Source organism: Parasteatoda tepidariorum, chromosome X1 (assembly GCF_043381705.1).
Source record: "Parasteatoda tepidariorum isolate YZ-2023 chromosome X1, CAS_Ptep_4.0, whole genome shotgun sequence".
Classification (NCBI taxonomy): Eukaryota; Metazoa; Arthropoda; class Arachnida; order Araneae; family Theridiidae; genus Parasteatoda; species Parasteatoda tepidariorum.
Window position 1 is genome coordinate 38,594,520 of NC_092214.1, and position 22,240 is coordinate 38,616,759.

Genomic DNA, 22,240 nt, shown 5'->3' on the forward strand with positions numbered 1-22,240 from the left:
GGTTGTTGTTGTTAATTTACGTCGCACTAGAGCTGCACAATGGGCTATTGGCGACGGTCTGGGAAGCATCCCGGAGGATGATCCGAAGACATGCCATCACAATTTTGATCCTCTACGGAGGGGATGGTACCCCCGCTTCGGTAGCCCAACGACCTGCACGCGACGTCGAGTAGCACAGTTTAACGGTAGCACAGTTTAACGAGGACCAATACCGCACACCCTCGGTCCCTACGCAGACTGATCCAAGTGGGTCACCCACCCACACACTGACTGCAGCCAGTGATGCTTGACTTCGGTGATCTGCTGGGAACCGTGTCTTAACGATCAGTCCACTGCGGGACGGTGATCTATTGGGAACCGTGTTTTATGATCAGTTCACAGTGGTTTTACTGACGTCCACTGTGAGACACTGAGAGACAAAAATGAAGGGAAGCAGCAACTGAGATAATATTTAAAATTACGGTACTTGGTCTGCTTTTGATACACCCCCCCAAAAAAAACAGAAGTGTATTGAATTGTAATTTATATTAAAATTTTAAATCTTTAAAACAGAAAAAAATAGGAATATTTTCTTCATAAAATTAAATATCTTTCATCAGTTTTATGCATCATCAGTATATGAAATTATTCATAAAATAATGAGGTCAAAAATTAAATAATAATATTAACCGAAGACGATGTATTCAATACATTAAAAAAAAGTCAGATGAGGATATTTTCTTTTTTATACTATCTTAAAATGTAACCCATCAAAAATAAATCTTCGCTGCTACAAATATGCGTGCTGTAAAAATGTAATAAATTTATTCACCTTTCAATCAGGGTTTCTTAAACCAAAACGTGTTCTTTATAAGTTTAAGAGAACAAAGATCGCACTAGTTGTTGCTATGGGAACATACATAGAAAAATAAAAAAAGTATGAAGATTGTAGTTTCCTAACTAACCAGCTGGCGTCAACAAAGCAAAGATTGATGGCGAGTTTACCATTAAAATAAAAGTGAATTATTTCTTGTGAGGTGTTTGAAAAATCAGAAATTTTTATTTTTATTTTAAAACGCCATATTTCTGAATTCTGCATTCATAGTTTTTTCAGTGTACGGGTATATTTCCTAGCGTTTCGATTTAAATTTAACAAAAGTTTAAAAAAAAAATTAAGAATCGATCAAAAAATGATGGAATTTTGGTTATAGAGTAAGCAGAACACAAAGAATCAATGAAATAAATATAGCCTGTTTAGGTTTTTCAGACAAACTGTTGTTGTTGTTGTAGTTCATTTACGTCGCACTAGAGCTGCACAATGGGCTATTGGCGACGGTCTGGGAAGCATCCCCGAGGATGATCCGAAGACATGCCATCGCAATTTTGATCCTCTGCGGAGGGGATACAAACTGATTTCGAGTAAACTGACTCTAATATCTGAAGAAATGAGTAAATTGATTCAATTCTCTTTTCGTATCGATTTTATTTTCCTTTATAGCAGTGGTTAAACAGTTGGCTTAATACTTAGTTTACGACTATCAAAGTTCAGCTACTTAGCCTTGAAATTTTAAACCCAACCCATAAGACAAAGGCACTCCTGGATCAAGCATTTTAGAGAAACTTGCCTTACTGGTGGACTTTTTAATACGACTGACCCACATTTGCGGTATATGGAGAGGGAAACCACGAAAACTTCCCTAGGTTATCCCGGTGATTCAAATAATCAGCGTAATTAAAAGATGCTATTAATTGGAATTAATTTGAATAATTGGCTTTGGTTTAAACTGATACTTTGGTAAGACTGATTTAAACAATTGATCAGAATGAACTGATTCCATTAAAATGTATTAGAATCCATTAGTTTTAAATTATGATTATAAAATTTGATCTTATTGTTTAACCAGAAGACTGTACAAATGATTAGACCTTTAAATGTTGTTTTGTGAACTGTGGAATATTTCTGAAACCAATAACGTGATTACAAAAATGCAATATTTTCAAAAACCTCTTTATAGGAAACGTCCTTCCTTCCAAAAAGAACTTTTAATAATTATATATCGTTTTTTTGTGTGATTTAAATTAAAAATGAACAAACGTTTTTTGAATAAATAGCATAAAAAAAGATTTTGACAAACTATTCTGTGCAACTTTGATTTCAAAATTTGAAAGGAAGGAAATTGATCGAATCTTATCTGAAAAAGAAATTAAACATAAAAATGCCAACTTTTTATTTTTCGAAAATTATTTAAATTTATTTTATAAAACTACGTAGTTTACTAAGATGTAAAATTTTAATTCTTAAATTAAGTAATAAAGTTTAGAAGCTTTTAATGATTAAAATGTATTTTTTTCATGAATATATTATTGAGTAATTGCGTTTTATAAACAAATTGAAAATGTTTTGATTTAAGTAAATAGTTAATCTATTGTAAAATGAAAAAAGCGCATATTTGTGATTTTGTGATTGGTAGCTTTTGATAGAATTTATGGGACGTAATTTTCCAGACCCTGGTTTCTACTTTCGTGTTTTCAGGGTCAAAAAAATTATTAATTGAAATAAATGAATAAAAATAAGGAATAGAAATAAATGAAAATAATTTCATTAAAAGAAAGTATGTTTCGAATTTGTCGCCTGCTTCCGGGACTTAATTAATCGTCTGAATCAGCAACAATTAACACATTTAAAGCTTGTCTCTCTGCTCGTTAAGTTATCATATCATTACCTTAAAATAGATCGTTAGATCAGAAGGTATTATGCTTTATTGTTTTTGGTGACGGTACAGAAGTTATCAATTTATTTATTTCCCAAGAATAGGTTAAGTTTCAAACGAATATATTTATATTTTTAGTACCAAAATTTAAAGAGTGCTTGCATTCTACTTTAAAATAAATCGAAATGCACTTTCCATTTCATTTGAAAATGTATTTTTAAAATCCTTTTTAGTTCCTTTAAAAATGGTTTGAATCCTTTAAGTTACTTTAAAAATAAGTTTAGTTTGAATTACCCATTATACTTCTAACGTAAAGTTGCTTTCTAAAAGCTATATTTACAATAGTAATCTTTAAATCCAACATTCTTTATCGGTTGACTGAAAATTCTAAAGTAAACAGCCGATTTTTTGTTTGTACATGCTTGTATTCGAGTAAGTTAATTTTAATGCAATTGCGAACTTTCAAACACTTGTTTAAAAAATAGAGTTTGACTGATTAAGAGCTATTTTGAGGATTAAAGTAGTATTTGTAAGGTTAGTAATATTTTTGAGACATTCTCTTTGCTTTGATAAAATCCATTTAAATTTTTACTTAAAAAAAATTAAATAAAATTCCTTTTAGTCTAATATATTTTTATTTCTTTAGTTAGAGTTTGTAATATTTGAGAAAATTCAAACCATTGGTAGAATTATAAGTTAAATTAGCTGAAAGTATTATGTTGGTGATCGAAATTTTATTGTAGCTATAAAACAGTTATTATTTTTGAGTCAAACGTATGGTATTTTCTATTCAAAAGTAAATTACTTTGCTTACTAGTCGAAGGGAGTTATGGAGCATATGAAAACAAAAAAACACTCATTTGAAGAAATGTCACTTAAGGTTCCCGACGATTTTTTCTATAGATAGATATAATTTTTTAGAGTGTTCTGAAATCACCACCCTTAATGCATATGTTAGGAAACCAAGCATATTATGGGTCTTAATATTTAAATGAAGGAAAATCGAAAAACTTTATACAAATCAGTTAAATTGCAATAGAAAGAAGGTCTGATTCAAATAATTTTTTTCTACTAACACGTAATTTTAGATATCAAATATTTTTTGGAGTTTTGCGAAATCTTCAAATTTTTGAAATTGAAAGAAAAAATTTTAGTAGACGAAAAATACTTTCTAAATAATTAAGAAGCCATAAAAATAATCTTGACTGCAAAAATACTACTGAATACTTTTAATTCACTCATGATTTTTTTATTTTTTTTAATCTTTCAAGATTATCTTTTACTGATAAGTGTTTTATTATTATCAGTTTACTTTTCAATACATACAAAAAAAAGTCCAAGTTATTATTCATTAGTGTCAATAGTTTCATTCGTATCAGGAATTGTTCTAAAAGTGTCTACTAAGTTCACAGGAATTTTTTTCTTTGTTTATTTAGCAAATATCGTTTTGAGGCTGAACAACAAAATATCGAGTTTTTTTTTAAGAAAGAAATTATTTTCAGCACATATCAAACGTTCAATCGTTTTGATAATGTGAGTTTCTTTTAAAGCAGAATATTTTTCAAGTAAAAAAAAAGCGCTGTTCTTAAAAATTATTATTAATTAATTTATTTGTTATCAACAAATTATTCATAACACAATAATGAAAATGCTTCTTTTTTTAGAATATTTTCGAATTAAAAAATTAATATTTTTTAGAGAATTTTCAAATTAAACTTTTTCAAATTGATTAAGAAGATTTGAGACTGGATTTTTGTAAATATGAGTTAAAAATTGCAACTTGAGTAAGTAGAAAAATGAAGATTTTAACTCAAAAATTAATAGTTTGCAATGCTTGAATTAACATTATTTCGTATTTATAAACCTCAAATGAATAATTTCAATGATTTACTTTTTATGAATATGAATTGAACATGAGTTATGATAAATAATGAAAAAAAGATAATTTAATGATAATTAATACTAAATCAAGATAAATTTCGAAGATTTATGTTTAATGAATCATATTGAAGTAAATTTTCTATGGCTGCGGGTTATTAAAAAAGAAAGCACTCACACATTGAGTTTCTTTTTTTTGTTCTTTCAAATTCATATGAACTAATGCACCATAATTCAAATAGAAGTCTTTTATTTTGATTTTCATTATAAATTATTTAGTAAACGGATCGCTTTAATTAAAAATATTTATACAAAATCCATAAACTCTCATAAAAATATTGAAATTATGATGAATGTTGATAAATTATTGATGAAAAATCTTGAAATTATTATTTTTTTTTAAAGCTAGGGATTTAAGCAATTGCAAAAAAATTATAATTATCATAAAAACCAAGCAAAAAAGAGCATTTAGCTTTTTGTATTTTGCTCTGCCAGAACCATTGAAATTAATGTACCATAATTTAAATAGAAGTACTTAATTTTTTGCTTTTCATTATCAATTATCCTTATATAAATGATTTGTTTTAATAACAATTATTGATACAAAATATATAAATTCTGAGAAAAATATTGAAATTATGATGAATATTGATAAAAAATAGGGATTATTTTCATAAATGAATTGTTTTAATAAAAAATAATTATGCAAAATCTATAAAACTCTCAAGAAAATTGCTTCAGAGATGAATCAATTCATCATCAAATCAACATTAGAAGCTTGAGCAATAGCCTAGGGGCTGCGGTCTGGTTTTGATGTTAAATTGAACCACAGTATAGGGTTATCAGGTTTAAGAAGTATAACAGCAAATGGTTTAACTTTTTAACAGGGAGTTGGTATTGAAAAAAAATAATAACTTACCCAATGATTTAGGGGTACTCGTATAGGAACTGTATCCATCATCACAGGTTCCAGTGAATGTGTTTTTCTTTTTGTCTTTTTCTGTTGCAGACGGACTTTCATGCTTTGCTAATGTTGTAACAACGTTTGAAATTGTGTTATCAATTTTTTCCAAAGTAGCAGCAGAAATTTTCCGAGCAGGCTCTTCTGCTTTAGAAGGTGTGTCATCTGGTGGGGATTTCCCCGACATTTTAAAGTACTTCCTATAAAAAATGAGTGCACTTAATCAAAAACGCTATAATAATCATATTTTCATAATTATAATGTTTAAGAATATGTATGTACTTTTAGAAATATTTGCGTTAGTGATTCAAACGTTTTTTTAATCATAGATTTGTAAAAAAAGAACTTTTAAAACACTTTAGCCCAGATGAGACACCAGTGTTTTTTTTCTGATGCCCTGATTGCAAGCAAAATATATATTTTGGTATTTTTTTAATTTTAAAAATACTCTAATAGCTATTTAAAAAATCTGTAAGATTATCGGAATTATATCTGTACTAAAATATAAAATTAAAAATAAGTAGTTTGAAAAGTGCTTGTTTTTGATTCATATTCAAAATTTCCTCAATAATTGATTTTGTAAAATAAAGAAATTTCAATGATGAATAACTGTTTTTCTTAGATTTAAATAGCTGAAAATAAGTGCACACTTGAAAAATTGTTTAGTTTGAGCCATGTTTAGAAGATTTAACATTTAATGCAAAAAAGGCATCGGTGTTCTATGCTGTATTTCATAACCATAAATTTTTAAAAGGCTAAATGTAATAATGTTCCCTTACTTTGACCTAAACTAATACAAAACAATGAAAAAAAGTATGAAAAATATGTTTAATAAAACTCAGGTAACCAAGGGCTTAAGTAAATAAATAGTTAAAGTGTATTAAGTTAAAGCTAGGGGTGATAGTGCACAAAGAGGATGAGGGATAGAGAATACAGTATGCACATTGCAACTCCTGGTATTTGAATAAGAGAAGTGTTGCAGTGCATACTTGAAAGAACAAGTTACTTACTATGAGAGTCAAGAATAAAACATAAATACTTTGTTTTCCTCAATTAAGTGCTATAATTCTAATTACTTTTAAACATAGAATGTAAGTAGCATAAAATATTAAAAATTTAACAATTTTTCATTCGTTTATAACAATATCTTTTTCCAATCGTGTTCAATATAATATCTTCTACTGAAATGGGAGAGGTGCCTCATTTTTTTACTTGAGATAGAAATTGAGAATTGTTCCTACCCTAGAAGAAATGGGACATTGTTAGAACAGATTACAAGGTGATTAGAGCAGTCAAAAAACAGGTTGATAAAGTATGGCAACTTTTCAAGGGTGTCCAATCCATTACAGCAAAAGTTAATTATACTGATTCTTTAATATTTTGCTATAATTAAAATTCTTCCATTTTTCAGGTTCTTCAATAATTGAGTTGAAATATTTACTTCGAATATTATATTTATTTACAAAATCCTTACACAAATTTTATTTATTATTGTTAACGATTTAATCATAGCATTATTAATAAGAATCTCTACTATTATACGCAATCTCTTTAACTCTGTACACTGAAAAATTTTCGCACATCTGAACACCGAACATGGTGGCAACTAATTTACACCTAAGTGGTGTTCAACTACAACAAGAAACCAAGGATAGTTTTTGAGTTTTTGGCATAGTGAAAAACCTAGAAAGTTCTTTTTCACTGCTTAGAGTTAAATAGCCACCACCATGTTTGTTATTCAGCAATACTAAAACTTATAATAGCAGTTAAATATAATGGATATAACAGTCAGTTTTCTCAACAAAATGTTCCTTGCTAAATTAAGTATGAGTAGTCCTTACCTAGTATACCCTACATTGATGTTTTTTAAGGCTAAGTGCCACTGCCCGGTATACCTGCTATTACCACTTCTACGGTGTTCCGTTCATAAAATGTCATGCTTTTAAATATGTAGAGGGCAGCAGTATCTACAATCAGTTCAGATTTTTAAATAATAGATCTGATTTGATATGTAAATGATAGATAGATTCATTGTGCGTGCGTGATCGTGGGTGTTGCGAATAGTTTGTAGAGGCTAATGGTACCGGAGTGGTAATGCGATTAGCATCGACCTCGACCTGAAACTAGGAAGGGGATTTAAACCATTACTGGTATAGATATAAAGTATTAGTCCCTATATTCGTCCCTGCCGGGGATAAAACTCCTGCTCTTTGTACAATAACAGCACATCCGAATGGCTTATCATTTGAACTCGTCCCCCATCGAAGTTGAAATTCTTATTTGAATGTGTAAAAAATGATGTTTTGCTAAAATAAGATATCCACACTTAAAGTCCTCATAAACTTTTTATTTTGTACCACCATGCATGCATTAAAAAACTAAGCTTATGCAATATTTTTTTCCAATGTTAAAAAGTATGTATCAAACTGATATTATCAATTAATGTATAAAGAAGCTAGAACAAGAAAAATCACTTATTGCTTCTTTTACAATTAAAGAGAATAGAATGCTTGTTAAAAAAGAGGAGTAACAGTCCTTTCTTTTAAACATTTACTGTCTGTTAATGCTTGCTATTTCTTAAACAACAATTTTTCAAGCTCAGAATCCTTCTTTTTCAAAATATTCGTTTACCTATGTTGGTTAAAAGTAATCAATATGGTACACCTGTTCAAAGAATATGTTAATTGAAAATATCGAAAGGTAATTAGCTGGAAAATTTCCGCAAATGCTTTGATGTAGAAAAACTTTGATCATTGAAAGCTTTAATTTTTTTTTTTAAAAAAAAGCAGGTGGCAGTATCGTAAATGAGACAAAACATTATTTCATTTCAACTTAAAAATTTTGTTTTCAAAGAAACTCTAACAATTGATATTCTGAAGAAAGGTTCCATTGTTTTGCAAATTGTTAACTATTTAATCAAAATAAGCTTCTTTCGTCTAATGAATTGGTTACGGGAATATTCCGGAATATTTACATCACGGATAGATAAATTAATAAGATTTTAAACTGTAAAAATATTTATATATGCTTGAATTTTAAAATATTATGTAATATTTAAGCTCGTAAAAATTGGATTAAATGAAAAAAAAAACGCCATGTTTCTTCATATAATATTTTCTTATATTTTTCATCATTTGTATCCAAGAAATATTTGCACCATTAATGAAATCCTACCATTGCCTTTCAAAAAGAGAAAAAACGTTCACTATATGATTAAGAGTGTATTGTAAATTGTGCAGGATTAAAATTGCTTCTTTTTATTTGATATTAGATATGGTTTTTTATAAAATACAATCCATTAATTCTATTTTTTGTCTGCCACTATTATACTTTTATGTAATCTTCGCATCTTATGTATTTTTATTACTAATGTTGTTGGATATTTTGGCATTCCGCTTCAGAATTCTGATAATATCATCTTCACGAGCATAATTATTATTTTTGCCGTTATTACATTTTTTCATAAAACTGCCCGCAATTTTTTTTTGTTAATCCTTTGACGCAAAAATTTTATTAAGCATATTTTTTTATGCTTTTTTTTTCAATATTTTGTTATAATTTAGGTCAAAATAAATGAAAAATATTATATTTAGCACTTTAATAATACTATATGGTTATCAAGAACAGCATGAAACAACTAGTGTCTTTTTCTGTATTAAAGGTAAAATCTTTTAAACAAGTCTCCTTTCCAAGCAATAATTTTTACTTAGTTGCAGTAATTTAGATCTAAGACTATTAAACTATTTTTTATGCATAAAAGTACCAAAATATATTTTTGCTTGTAATTAGAGCATCAGAATACATATATATATATATATATATATTTAATACAAGAATTATAAATACTTATGTATTAATAAAAGCATTAAAACTCTTTTCATAAAATGTCTTTGGCAAAGAATAGGTGTAAAGATATTCTATTTTGGAACTTCAAGGCTGAAAACATACCAATGAATAATAATTAGATTTATCTTTCAAAGGAGTTATTTTTAGAATCTTTCCCTCTTTCTCTTCCATATTAGGAAGCATTAAATGATTTTCCATAATGCGTAGGGTTACAAGGTATGCCTTTTCACCTCCTTTTCTGTTGGTATTTAAAGCAAGAGCGATTGTTTTTGTGTGACTCTTGCTGTATGATGTGTTCCATGTAAGATCTACCGGAGCCATCCGGAGTTTTGTTCACCACCCTCCCTTGTGGAGAGTGGATGTGAAATATTATAGCCACCAGCCTACCCGTGAATGAACTAATGAAGGAACAATTGGTTCGTGACTGACTTGTTTGAGCTAAACATAACCAATGATAACAGGGATATAGCCCAGTTATTATATATATATANATTTGAAAAAATTCGCTTAAGACTACGCAAAATATAAGTATTTAACGAAGTTTTTTTGCACCGCGCATGCGAGAAAAAATTAAAAAAATTTTTCTTCGTAATTTTGTAGTGAATCGTATTTAGCAACTAATGAAAAAAGTCGTATTTGAATATCTTGAAAAAGTAAGAAGTTTTGAACAATTTTCTATTCAGTTTTTGTGCTTTTTAAAATGACACTTCATAACAGGACGGCAGAAACAAAATAAAATTTGCGGAAAACCCCATTTTGAGTTTTATTTAAGAAAATACAAAAACTGCATTAAAAATTTTTTGCATTTTTTAGACAGTCAAATACGACTCTTTTCATAAGTTGCTAAACAAGGTCCACTACAAAATTAGGAAAAAAAATTTAAATTTTTTTCGCACATGTGCAGTACAGACGAACTATTTTAAAAACTCTAATCTTGCATAGCTTTAAGCGAACTTTTTTCAAATTTTAAAACAAAAGTTTTGTATTTAGTTTTAATTTGCTTCAAAAATTTGTCTAATTTTACTGAATATTTTTAAAGTTATAGCAAAACGTAAGAAAAAAAAAGTTATTTTAATAAAAATGTTCATACCTCTATAAATACTTAATCTAGAATTACGTAATTTCATGCAGTTATTGAAAATAGTAATTAAAGTAATTGTTTCAAGTTACAAGCTTATTGCTTGATATTCTGGCATATGTAAAAAATAACAGTTTTCTTTCATAATTTATTATCGGCCCCTCAAACCTCTGACAGCTTTAAACCTTATTGCAAAGTATGAAAAATCGCATGAACTAAACAACTCTAAAGTTACAAAATAATCCTCGGAGCATTTCTTGAGATATTAAGAAAAAATTCAAAAAGTGAAATTGCATCTTCCATTATATATAGATAAGGAACACCTATGCCCCATCTGCGTCAAAGGGTAAAAGTCAGATTTTTAGCAAAGATTGTAAATAAATAAGTTAAATATTTTAGAAATTTAAAAAATTCCTATTTTAACAGCATTTAACTTATTTTTTAATTTAAGAAGTAAAAGGAGAAAATTAGGATAAAAATTACATATTTTAAATAAAATGATACAACTTTAATTTGATGTGTGCAGAGACAGAGTTACCATATATTCTTGATATGGCTGATACTTAAATTTATTTTGCAAATAATTTGATAGAATGCTCAGTATCGTTTTAAAAAAAACAACTAAAGGCATATGATTTTGTAAATGACATATTTCCATTTGTTATAAATTGAAAATTAACAATTGAAAAATGGATACGATGACAGGGATAAGACAATACAGGGTTTAAATAAATTGCAATGGCGAGAAAATATTTCTTTAAAGGTAACCTAATTTTTATTATAACATCATTTGCTTAGTTCAGAAAATGTGAGGTCAAACTCTTCATTTATCAGAAAGTTACGTTTGCATAAGTTAAGACTAACTTCACTTGCTGAAGTTTGAAAATGCATAATAAGTTTCCATTATGTCTTCCTACAAGTGAAATTTTTAACCTCTCATTCTTTAAGGAAGTTAATAGAGAAGCTTCGTCTGCGTATCAACCTTTTATTAAAGTTAGAAATGGCTATAAGGGGATAGTAGACTTGTTGATTATTTTTATGAATCAGTGAATTGGATTCGTTGCAATTTTATGGCAACAAATGAGATTCAAATGTAAATTTTTGATGTCGGAATCGAGAAGGCTGAGTCGAAGACAAGTTTACAGCAGTCAGATAAATTTACAGATCTCCGTTTTCTATTAGCTAAACATTGGTACCGAAAATTAAAAGACAAAAAGAGTCTTACGAAGATTGCAAGGATAAGTATTTATAAATAATTAAAAATAACATTACTCTAATGAATAGCATGACGACAATTTCAATTTTAACGTACAATAAAATTTGATACATTTGAACATTTTTGAGCTTATGTTTCTTTGAACTATTGAAAAAAACACATAGCAATATTGAAACTGTCAAAAACCAATATTAATAAATTAATTATTAATAAGAGAAAAATTTCTTCACACATGCTTGTTGCTAGTAAGATATTTATAATTACAGTAATTTAATATTATTATTATGCAAATTGCCTGCAGTTTTATGAAAATATAATACAATACAATTAAAAATTACCTAACTGTATATTTTTTAAAAAGTTGCTTTTTAAATCTATACGTCCAAATACAAATTTATTTATTTAAGTTGTAAAATTAATTAAAATGAAAATGAATTTAACGTGTCATTTTTTCTAGTTTATTATACTCTAAGAAATTTACGTAAAATTCATAAAGTTGGTCGTCAATTTTTACGGTCCCTTCTACTTTGAAAAAAAGTTCAGTGTCTATAATTGTAATGAAACTCAGTAAAATTCGTAAAGTTGAGCTTTAATTTAAAAAAGTAGTTCATTCGGGTACAGACTCTTTTCAATGGTGGTTACAGCATCATGCTATGCCGAAAAGTTCCAAGGTTCGATTCCCACTGGCACCAAAGAACATTAATCTCGCACTTTTTCTACATTAGTGACCACGACCACAATTAAGCAACTCTTTCTCACTCCTCTCGAGATGGCAGAACTAATATCTTAGCTTTGTTTCACGATTTTTCTTGATTCGACAACAAATGTCGTCACGTGAAGGTAACTTTTACCAGCATAATGTTAATTTACGGATCGTGTCCATATATTTTGGCGAGAAGTTGAACTATTGTACCGTGATTGATTATACGATATAGTGGCTCAGCTCGGACGAGAAAAATAATTCAATATACCTCCAAATAACCATTGCAACAACCTTTAACTAAATTTTCTGCCAGTGCAAAAATATTTTTTTGTTAAATAAAAATATTGACTTAATGCATCGCTCCACTGCGTTAACTATATGAGATCAAACATAAAACCTCAGCGTAAACGTTTTTAGATAATTCATTATAGATTTTTGAAATTAAAATAAAATGAAAGTAAAAAATAAAATGTAAATCAACATTTGAAAGCAATAATGAAAAAAAGCTTAAAATAATATTTAATTTCAACTTTCATAAAAAGAACATTTTTTAACTAATTAACTATGTTAAAAGGAGAATATAATTTTTAATTTATTTAATAGAGAATGCTATTTATAGTTGCAAATGTTGAAACAAGGTTATAAACTATAAGTTGCATTTTTTTTGTTTTAATAAATCGCAAAAATTAAATTACTTGCTTTCAGTTTTGTCCTTTTTTATGTTAAATTTAAGCAGCATTTCTTTAAAGAAAATAAAAAAAAGTTGTCTGCGTTACAATTTAAAATAAATAAAAACATTTTCGATTCCTTTTAATATTCATGTTATCATATTCAATATTTATAAAAATATTGATTTCATGCATCTCTCCACCACATAAACTATATTAGATCAAACAATCAATTTCAGTGTAAAAGTTTTTAGGTAACTCATTAACAAGTTTCGAATAAAGTAAAATGTAAAACAATATTCGAAGAACTAATGAACAAAAGTGAAAAATAATATTCCATTTTAACTTTTATAAAGACAGCATTTTTTAAATAATTAATTGTCTTAAAAGGGGAATATGACTTATAATTTAGTCAATTACAAATGTTGTTCACAGTTGCAAATATTGAAACAATGTTCACATGTGTTTACTTATACTTGTTTTGTTTTAATAAATCACAAAAATTAAGAGAGTTGCCTTTAGGTTTGCCTTTTTCTGTTAATGGTGAGTGTTAAATTTAAATAGCTTTGTTGCTTAGATAAAAACAAATAAATGCCTGAGTTTAAATTTAAAATAAAAAAATATTTTCGATTGATTTAAAATGGTATAAACTTTGAGTTAAAATTTTTTTTTGTTCTAATAAATCACAGAAATCAAATTACTTGCTTTTAGTTTTACCTTTTTCATGTTAAATTTATGCAGAATTTCTTTAAAGAAAATAAAGCAAAATTGTCTGCGTTGCAATTTAAAATAAATAAAAAACAATTTCGATTCCTTTAAATATTGATGTTATCATAGTCAATATTTTATTGTTAAATAAAAATATTGATTTCATGCATCTCTCCACCACATAAACTATATTAGATCCAATCAATTTCAGTGTAAAAGTTTTTAGGTAACTCATTAACAAGTTCTGAATAAAGTAAAATGTAAAACAATATTTGAAGCAATAATGCAAAAGCAAAAGTGAAAAATAATATTCCATTTTAACCTTTATAAAGAGAACATTTTTTTAAATAATTAATTGTTTTAAAAAAGGAATATAACTTATAATTTAGTCAATTACAAATGTTGTTTCCAGTTGCAAATATTGAAACAATGTTCACAAGCGTATAGGTACACTTTTTTGTTTTAATAAATCACAAAAATTAAGAGAGTTGCCTTTAGTTTTGTCTTTTTCTGCTAATGGCGAGTGTTAAATTTAAATAGCTTCGTTGCTTAGATAAAAACAAATAAATGTCTGCGTTTAAATTTGAATTAAAAAATATTTTCGATTGATTTAAAATGGTATTTAGCTTGCATGAAGTTTTGAAATATTTATACGAAGGCAGTTAAAAAAATTGAAAAAAAATATTATTCGTAATACCACAAGAGAACTAAATTAACCAAAGAAAAATATCACGCTGCAGAAAAATAAAAAGAAGTTGAAGTAAAAGCATTAAAATTTTCCACAGAATTAATTCAATTTAAAATAGCATTTATGTTTTACTATTTTCTTTTCGATGGTTAGTTTAAACGTGGTTCCCAAAGCTGATGTGCTAGCATAAAGTAGTACTAAAAAGTAAAGAAAAAATTTTATTAATGAAAGCTAACATTTAAATAAAGCTTGTTCAATTTTGCGTAATGGAAAGTCACTTAAATTTTGTAAAGATAGTGACTTTTTTAATACATATCAATTTTAGGAGCTTTTAGTTTTTAACAAAAATGCCTTAGAAGACAGAAAATTTATTCCTATTTAAAAATTACGGAATTTTTTTTATTATCTGATTTTTTTGTTGCTTTTCGAGAAAAGTTTGAATTATTATTATGTCTCTAGAAACACAAAATTTATGTAATTTCTGAAAATATTTATTCCATTTTCAAAATAGATGAAGTTAAAGAGCTATTTATAAGGAGTATTTTATTTTAAATTGATATAACAGAAAGCAATAAAATTAAATATACGAGTAATTAAATTATTGTTATTTGAACTAATAAGCTACAATTATTGCCAAAATTTTCGAGAATGAGTTTCCTCTGGTGGTTGCGAATCGAAATTTGTATGGAAGACAAAGAAAGTAATGAGATAATAAAGATAAGACGAAACTTTATTTTTTCATATAGTGGGCTGAAACATTTGTCAGACCAATTTATTAACTTCAAAAAAGCCTTTCTGGGAAAAACAGGGCCATGCAAGCGAAAAACGCGTTGAACGACTAGTGTGACTTCAGCATAGCTTCCAAAACACCTTCAGTACAGATTTTTCTTCAAAACCGGAAAAAAGATGAAAGTCACTGGTTGCGAGATCAAGATTGTATGGCGGATGGTCAAGGCGTGTTCTCAACGAAGAGTTGCAATATGGTTTTGCGTTGCCGTCGCCGAGTGTCACAAGACGTGAGAAGGCCAGGCCAATTTATCCGAATAGCCTTCTTCAGTTTCCACAAGATGTATCAGTACCACGTACCATTAATGATTTCAACCTCAGAATAGTCGAGCAATCAGTAATTAAACTTCAGGGCAGACTAAGAAGCTCACGTTTGGTTCATCACTGTCAAAAACCAAACCGATCTGTGCATCTGAAACCTAGACTTTGTGAAGATAGGAAATTTTCAGTACTTAAAGGAGAGCAAATATTTAAATGTGTGAAAGCAAATATGTTACGACCAATTTTTGGTGCAATTTTACACAACTATGTCATGCAACCGGCTATTAATTTGTAATTGACAATGGAAATATAGTAAAACAATCTGAATATTGGTTTTATGACCAAAGATTGTTAGCCGATGACAAGTTGAATCGACATTGTAAATAACGAGATAACTCCTCATCGATCAGCAAAATGTTTGGGAATGAAAGAACGAGTTAAATCGTCATCGGTCAACAATGTGTTAAAATAGGTAATTTTTACATAACGGGAACTTAAAAGGAAATTGCTGAAATAAATTTTATCAAGTTAAACCGAAGGAGATTTGCAGTGCAAAGCTATTAGATAACATTTTTAATTATAAACCAATAGGTAACAGAACTAAAGAGTGACCATAACTCAATGACTGGATTCCATTAACACAATTTTTTCCAGCAGTTGTTACCGATCAACAATGCTTTAAAATAGGTATTTTCTACAGAACGGGAACTTAAAAGGAAATTGCTGAAATAAATTTTATCAAGTTTAACCGAAGGAGATTTGCAGTGCAAAGCTATTAGATAACATTTTTAATTATAAACCAATGGGTTACAGAACTAAAGAGTGACCATAACTCAATGACTGGATTCCATTAACACAATTTTTTCCAGCAGTTGTCACCGATCAACAATGCTTTAAAATGGGTATTTTCTACAAAACGGGAACTTAAAAGGAAATTGCTGAAATAAATTTTATCAAGTTAAACCGAAAGAGATTTGCAGTGCAAAGCTATTAGATAACATTTTCAAATATAAACCAATGGGTAACAGAACTAAAGAGTGATCATAACTCAATGACTGGATTCCTTTAACACAATTTTTTCTAACAGTTGGGGTGTTTTATTGGCAAGATTTGATGACAAAGAAAACTGCTAAATATTTTAGAGAAGGTCAAGGCTTAACCCAGTCTATAACCAATGATTATGACGACATTTAAACATATCAAGTTTTTTTTAACCTTAATATAATCCTTTAAACTTTTTTATTATTTAAATTACATTTTATTTAACTATGTATGCTCATACCTACAATAATATTATGTTTTTTTCTAGACAATTTTAATTTGAAATAATTTCAAAACCAAATTGATAATTATCATCATCGTGGGAATTTAGTGTTTTTATTTTATTTTCTAACAATGATAGTACCATATTTAATTTGCTTTATCCCCTGAAATGCAGAAGAAAACTTACTGTGGTTCACTTTTATATTTCTTTATTTCGAGATATACTGAAAAAATCTGCAAAAGCTACATACGAATTTTTCCATCGACGTATATACTTAGTATGTTTTCTTTTCATTCCTGTTTATATATTTTCTATTTCGATCCCAGAAATCTGATCTTAAACTGACCATAAGAAGAATAAATAAAAAAAAAAATGTTTTCTCTTTCTCACACAATGATCATTATTTGATTTGTAACTTAGATCAAGTTCTTTTGAGAAAGACTGGACAAAAATGAAGTTGCAAAAACAGCAGAGATATAGGATGTGGACATTGGTTATATGTGGTTCGCTGAAAGAGTTAGTATTGAATGAAATCCAAAACTCCAGCCCTTGAGCAATCTCTTTATTTCTCTGATACAACAATAGAGAGTTTTCTTTACTCTCGGGAAAATGTTGGAAATTCCTGAATGTTAAGGCCTTAAAAGAACTTGATTCCTACAATTCCTGCAATACGAAACTTGAAATATTCGTATATACTTGCTTTTATATTTAACTTTTTCATTAAAAAAATTTATATACTTTAAAAATATTTAATTATTTATATTAGATTAATAGAATATGTAATTTTGCTTCAACAGGAAGATTACTATTTCGGTTTTTAAAATATAAAAAAAGATTTTTTTTAAAAATTTAGTTTAATACTATACACATTTTTAGAAAATTGACGGAAAAAATGCTTTAATAACAGTTTTTAAAATTCTTAATTTATCCCATTCAAACGAAACAGTCAAATAACCTTAAATAAAATGGTACTCAAACTGTTAATTGAGAGAAAAACCGTTTATCAACTGTTTTAACCCAATACGGTTAAACAACCATGATTTTATGGCACCAACTGAGACCACCTTAGGAAATCACTTAGTTCCTTGCAGCTGGGAATATATTATAGCCGAGAGTGTTAATCTGACAGTTTCAGGACCAACTGAACGGGAGTTCCAGTCCCAGATTTGACACCACAATATTTCCTCGATTCCCTTCATCTCATGAAGAGTTTCCAGTGTCCTTCAGTCCCAATTCGTGGCCTTCTCTCTTCTCTCTCCAATGTCTATTACCAAGCAAAAAACGTATCTCCTACGCCAATTAAATTTCTTTTTTACGGTTTTGAAACTTTGGTGGTTGTAAATGGTTTCAGAACCGTAAAAGTGAAAATTGTTCTGTACCGTGAATTTCACGTTTGATTAGATGGACAGACTGCTACCGTTTACCATGATTTTGGAATGACGATTCGAACAGTGCATGTATAAGTAAATCTATTATTAAAAACACATCGTCATTAAAATTTTTTTCGAGTTCAAGCAAAGCGATTGCTGTTGTATATCAGAAAAATATTTCGATTGAATACACCCTTTTTTTTTAGACTCAACTATTAAAGTAAGTAAATGAAGTCATATTTTTAGTGTTAGAATAATCAGTATGAAAAAACGCTTCAATCTTGTACGGTATTCATCGACATGTTTACTTAATGTATGTGTCAACTTATTTAATTCTTGTTTAACCATTTTGAATCAGTTTCAGAAAGCTAGTTTAAATCGAATAATCCCTTAATGAATTTAAATTATCAATTTCACCGACAGATTACTTAAAATCTAGTATTTAATCAAGCGATCAGCATGCGGTTGTTCGCACACTGTAAGACAAATCTTATTACCGGAAATTATTTTCAACATTTTATATCTATCACATAAGCAGACTTGAACATTATTCTGATTTTAATTTTATCTAAATTTTATTTGATATTTTGGCCACAGTTCGTTTCGATAATTTATGCCTATAGCGGCGAGAAATAATCCACTCTTGCAGTGAGTAGAAAGTAAAATAAATTAATTATCAAACTTAAACATCATCTTGGTGTTGATGCGACTGTATGTCATGCCAAGTGCCGAAATGAAAATTGCACGATGGGTTCATATCTTGCTAACTTGTTGCAGAGGAAAAGTTCCTAATACGAGAAACTTTATTTGAAATTAAGATTAGAGCAATACAATTATTAATATACTGAATGTTTATGTGACCACTGTAAATCATTAGAAATCAGCTAAATGTGTAAAGTTCAGAAGAATCTCTATATTATTTCAAAAAATAAAAATATTCACAAATCTGCAAAATTCAACTTACTATGGGATAGTGTCAAGATAGTAATAAATATGTAGTTTCAAATTTTCACTCTTAACCATTTAACAAAAGTATAAAGCATAAGTGCTTCATTCAACTTTTAACATCATCTTTAACTTCATTAAACAAACCTTGATAGAAGGCTTCTGTTTCTGTACTGATATCTTCACTCAATCTTCGCATGTGCTTAAGATTATTTTTAAATGAGTACACCATCTCTTTTCTAGAAATAGGGGTGACGCACATTACACACCATGTAATCTATCTCGCATTAGACACATTTCTTCTAAACGCATTACTTTCTTTGTACAGTAACTATTTAGAAAATATGTAATATATACAAAATTATGCTTTTGCTGTGCATATTTCAGCTAAATTTTTACATTTTATCAGATTTAAATGCCATTGTTTGTTTTTCCTTTACTACCACAATTAGATTTTTATTTAATGGAAACATTTAGGGACTTGAATATAAGAGTGGTTTGTTTTCCTGCTTTTCATAATTTTTCTCATTAAAACATTTACTTAGCCCGGGCTTCGGGCTCATCAACTTGGCGAGTTAACCTTTCTTGAAATAAGTTCGAAAATTAATATTGCAAATCAGAAAATATAGAGGATTTCTCTTTCCCACTTCTGGTACTCTGGGAAAACTTCTGATAATGCCCTTAATATAGGGAGTCATGGAGCTGTCCAGAGAGCCATCAGCAGGCTCATGAGTATAAAAATAGGGAGCCTTACACATATTGATGGACAGAAGTCTTATCGTGAGTGCACTAAGCGTACGTCAACATAATCCTCCACAGAACATCTCCACTATACTTGGGGCTTTTTGCACGAGGACCTTATAACTACACCTCTTTGTGCATGTGATTTCTTGAGGATTCACGACCTCAAGAAGTCACGAGAACATGGTCTAGCTTGCAGCCAGATCAAGTCCAGGAGGTCGACATTATAAGAAACTAAAACAACAACATTTATTTAGCTGATGTGCTTCAGATGGCAGATATAAGCAGAATCAACTGTTATCTTGTCAAGTAATTGATTTGTTCATCATTTTCAAGTGAAATAAAGAAGAAACTGTGTGTTATATTATTTTAATGGAGAAACGTAATTGTTTTTGTTGCAAGTTATTCTCTTTTGTTAGTCTTCTCTCTCTTTTGTTAGTCTTCTCTCCTCTCCGTCTTAAATATACTGGAAAAAGAAGCATTTTTCGCGCTCTTAGATTAATACATTAAAAGCAGTATATATTTTTGTTTGCTTTCTATTTTAGTGTGTTTTTTAAATTTTTTTTACAACGTTCCATGTGAAGGATCTGGGTTTTTCACCTATGAAATATTATCCTAAAGGGTACTTTTATGAATAGATAGTATGCAAAGATATGCATACGATGCATGTGCAAGAGACATTGCATTTAGTACATGCAAAAAAGTTAAGTTTTTAAAATTTTTTCAGTTGTTTACCAAATTCTTATTGAAATAAAGCATTGCTCTGTTAAATTAGGACAAGTGTTCTTTTTTTTGAGCTATCAGTTAATATTTACGGCTCTTTTGTGCTATCAAGTTCTAGCAACCTTACTTTACAACTTCTGTTTTCGCCCAAATCACGAGAGTTGTAATATCGAGCGTCGACCAAAGTAATAATTATTCTATGTAGTTTATTTACAAGTTTGCAATACAAAATACATAATTAATACATATTCCAAACTATCAATAAGAGCCGCGGTGGCTGGGGGGATAAAGCATTCGCCTCCTATTGAGGTGCCCCAGGTTCGAGTCACAACGCTGCTGACATATTATGTCCTCAGTGGTAGATGGATCAGGGTTTAGATCATTCTTGCTGCAGTGAATGACTGTAGGAAATTTTCGTGGTTTTCCCTCTCCATGTAACGCAAATGTGGGTTAGCTCTATCGAAAAGTCTCCTATGAAGGCTAGTTTATCTAAATGATTAATCCAGGAGTTACCTTGTCTTCTGGGTGGGGTTCAAAATTACAAGGTCTCGGAATTTAGCATTGATAGTTTATTAACTTAGATTTGGGTCGCCTGTTTAATGACAGTTATAAAGGGAAATAAAAACTATCATTAATAAATTTGAAATATTTACTGCCATTCGTATCTAATTTCATGAAAAACTACAGAATTGAAATTCATCTTTGAAGAATAAATGTTCAAGAATTTCTTCTGATCTATATCGTAGCATTTATTCCCGAATTTATTGAATTCATACTGTTTGCTTTCTCTTTGGAAAACAGTGTCCACAATTTATATTGTGTGATAAAAATTGTTTTCTGAGGTTCGGAAGAAAAATCGATGAAAAACATATTTGATGATTTCTATTTCTCAAATGAATAAAAGTTTATCAAACCCATTCTGACATAGAAATAAAAATGAATAGCTGTTATCAAAATACGTCAAGTAAGAAAAAATACGAAATCAAGATACATGCCTTTCTATTTATAAATTTTAATGAAAAGCAGAATCTTTTAATAAAAAGTATATAAACATATTAATGGACAAAAAGTTTAATGTATTTTTTGTGATCAATAAATTAATCTTTTTCATTTTGATTAATCTTTTTCATTTGTATAAGTTTACGCTTTAATTGCCCTTCAAAGGGCTTAGAATTTGTGTCCAGGCTGTCAATTTTATTCCTTTATACTTTTTTAATTAAAAACTTCGATGAATGGAACTGAATAAAATTTGACTTTGGGTTTCTGAAAATGCAAATTTTAGCATTATATTTATCAAATATATCACAGTTATTATTTATTTTAGTATGAATCACAAAACTATACAAAAGACGGTGGTACCAACAAACAACAATGTTAAAATTTTTTTTAAACATTAAAAAACAATTTTTTTAGCCGTAAAAAAATATTGATGACCTTCCTTTTAAAAATTGCAGATTTATTTCATTATGGTTCAATTTCAAATTCAACCCATTTGCGCATAGTGTTTTCTTAAGAAAACTGTCATTTTTTCTTTTTTAAAAAAAGGAAAACATTGTTAAATTAAAATAGATAATTTAGGGTCCCTATATATATATNTATATCTATATATATATATATATATATTCAGGACTAAGGCCCGCTTTTAATGGTAAAGTTCTGTAAGTTAGCGTTATTAATGTGAATAATGTGAAGCAGTAGCGTAATAGTGTTTTTA

The 22,240-nt window shown here is 28.6% G+C and overlaps 1 protein-coding gene across 1 annotated transcript in view; it reads right to left on the minus strand.

Moving 5' to 3' along the window:
• Positions 1-22,240, minus strand: part of LOC107451050 (sodium-dependent noradrenaline transporter) — a 192,114-nt gene that overhangs the window by 96,240 nt on the left and 73,634 nt on the right. The window contains exon 2 of the mRNA XM_043046900.2: positions 5,488-5,729. Within this exon, the coding sequence (XP_042902834.1) occupies positions 5,488-5,716 (229 nt within the window). The 5' untranslated portion in view covers positions 5,717-5,729. The remainder of the gene's footprint in view (positions 1-5,487; positions 5,730-22,240) is intronic.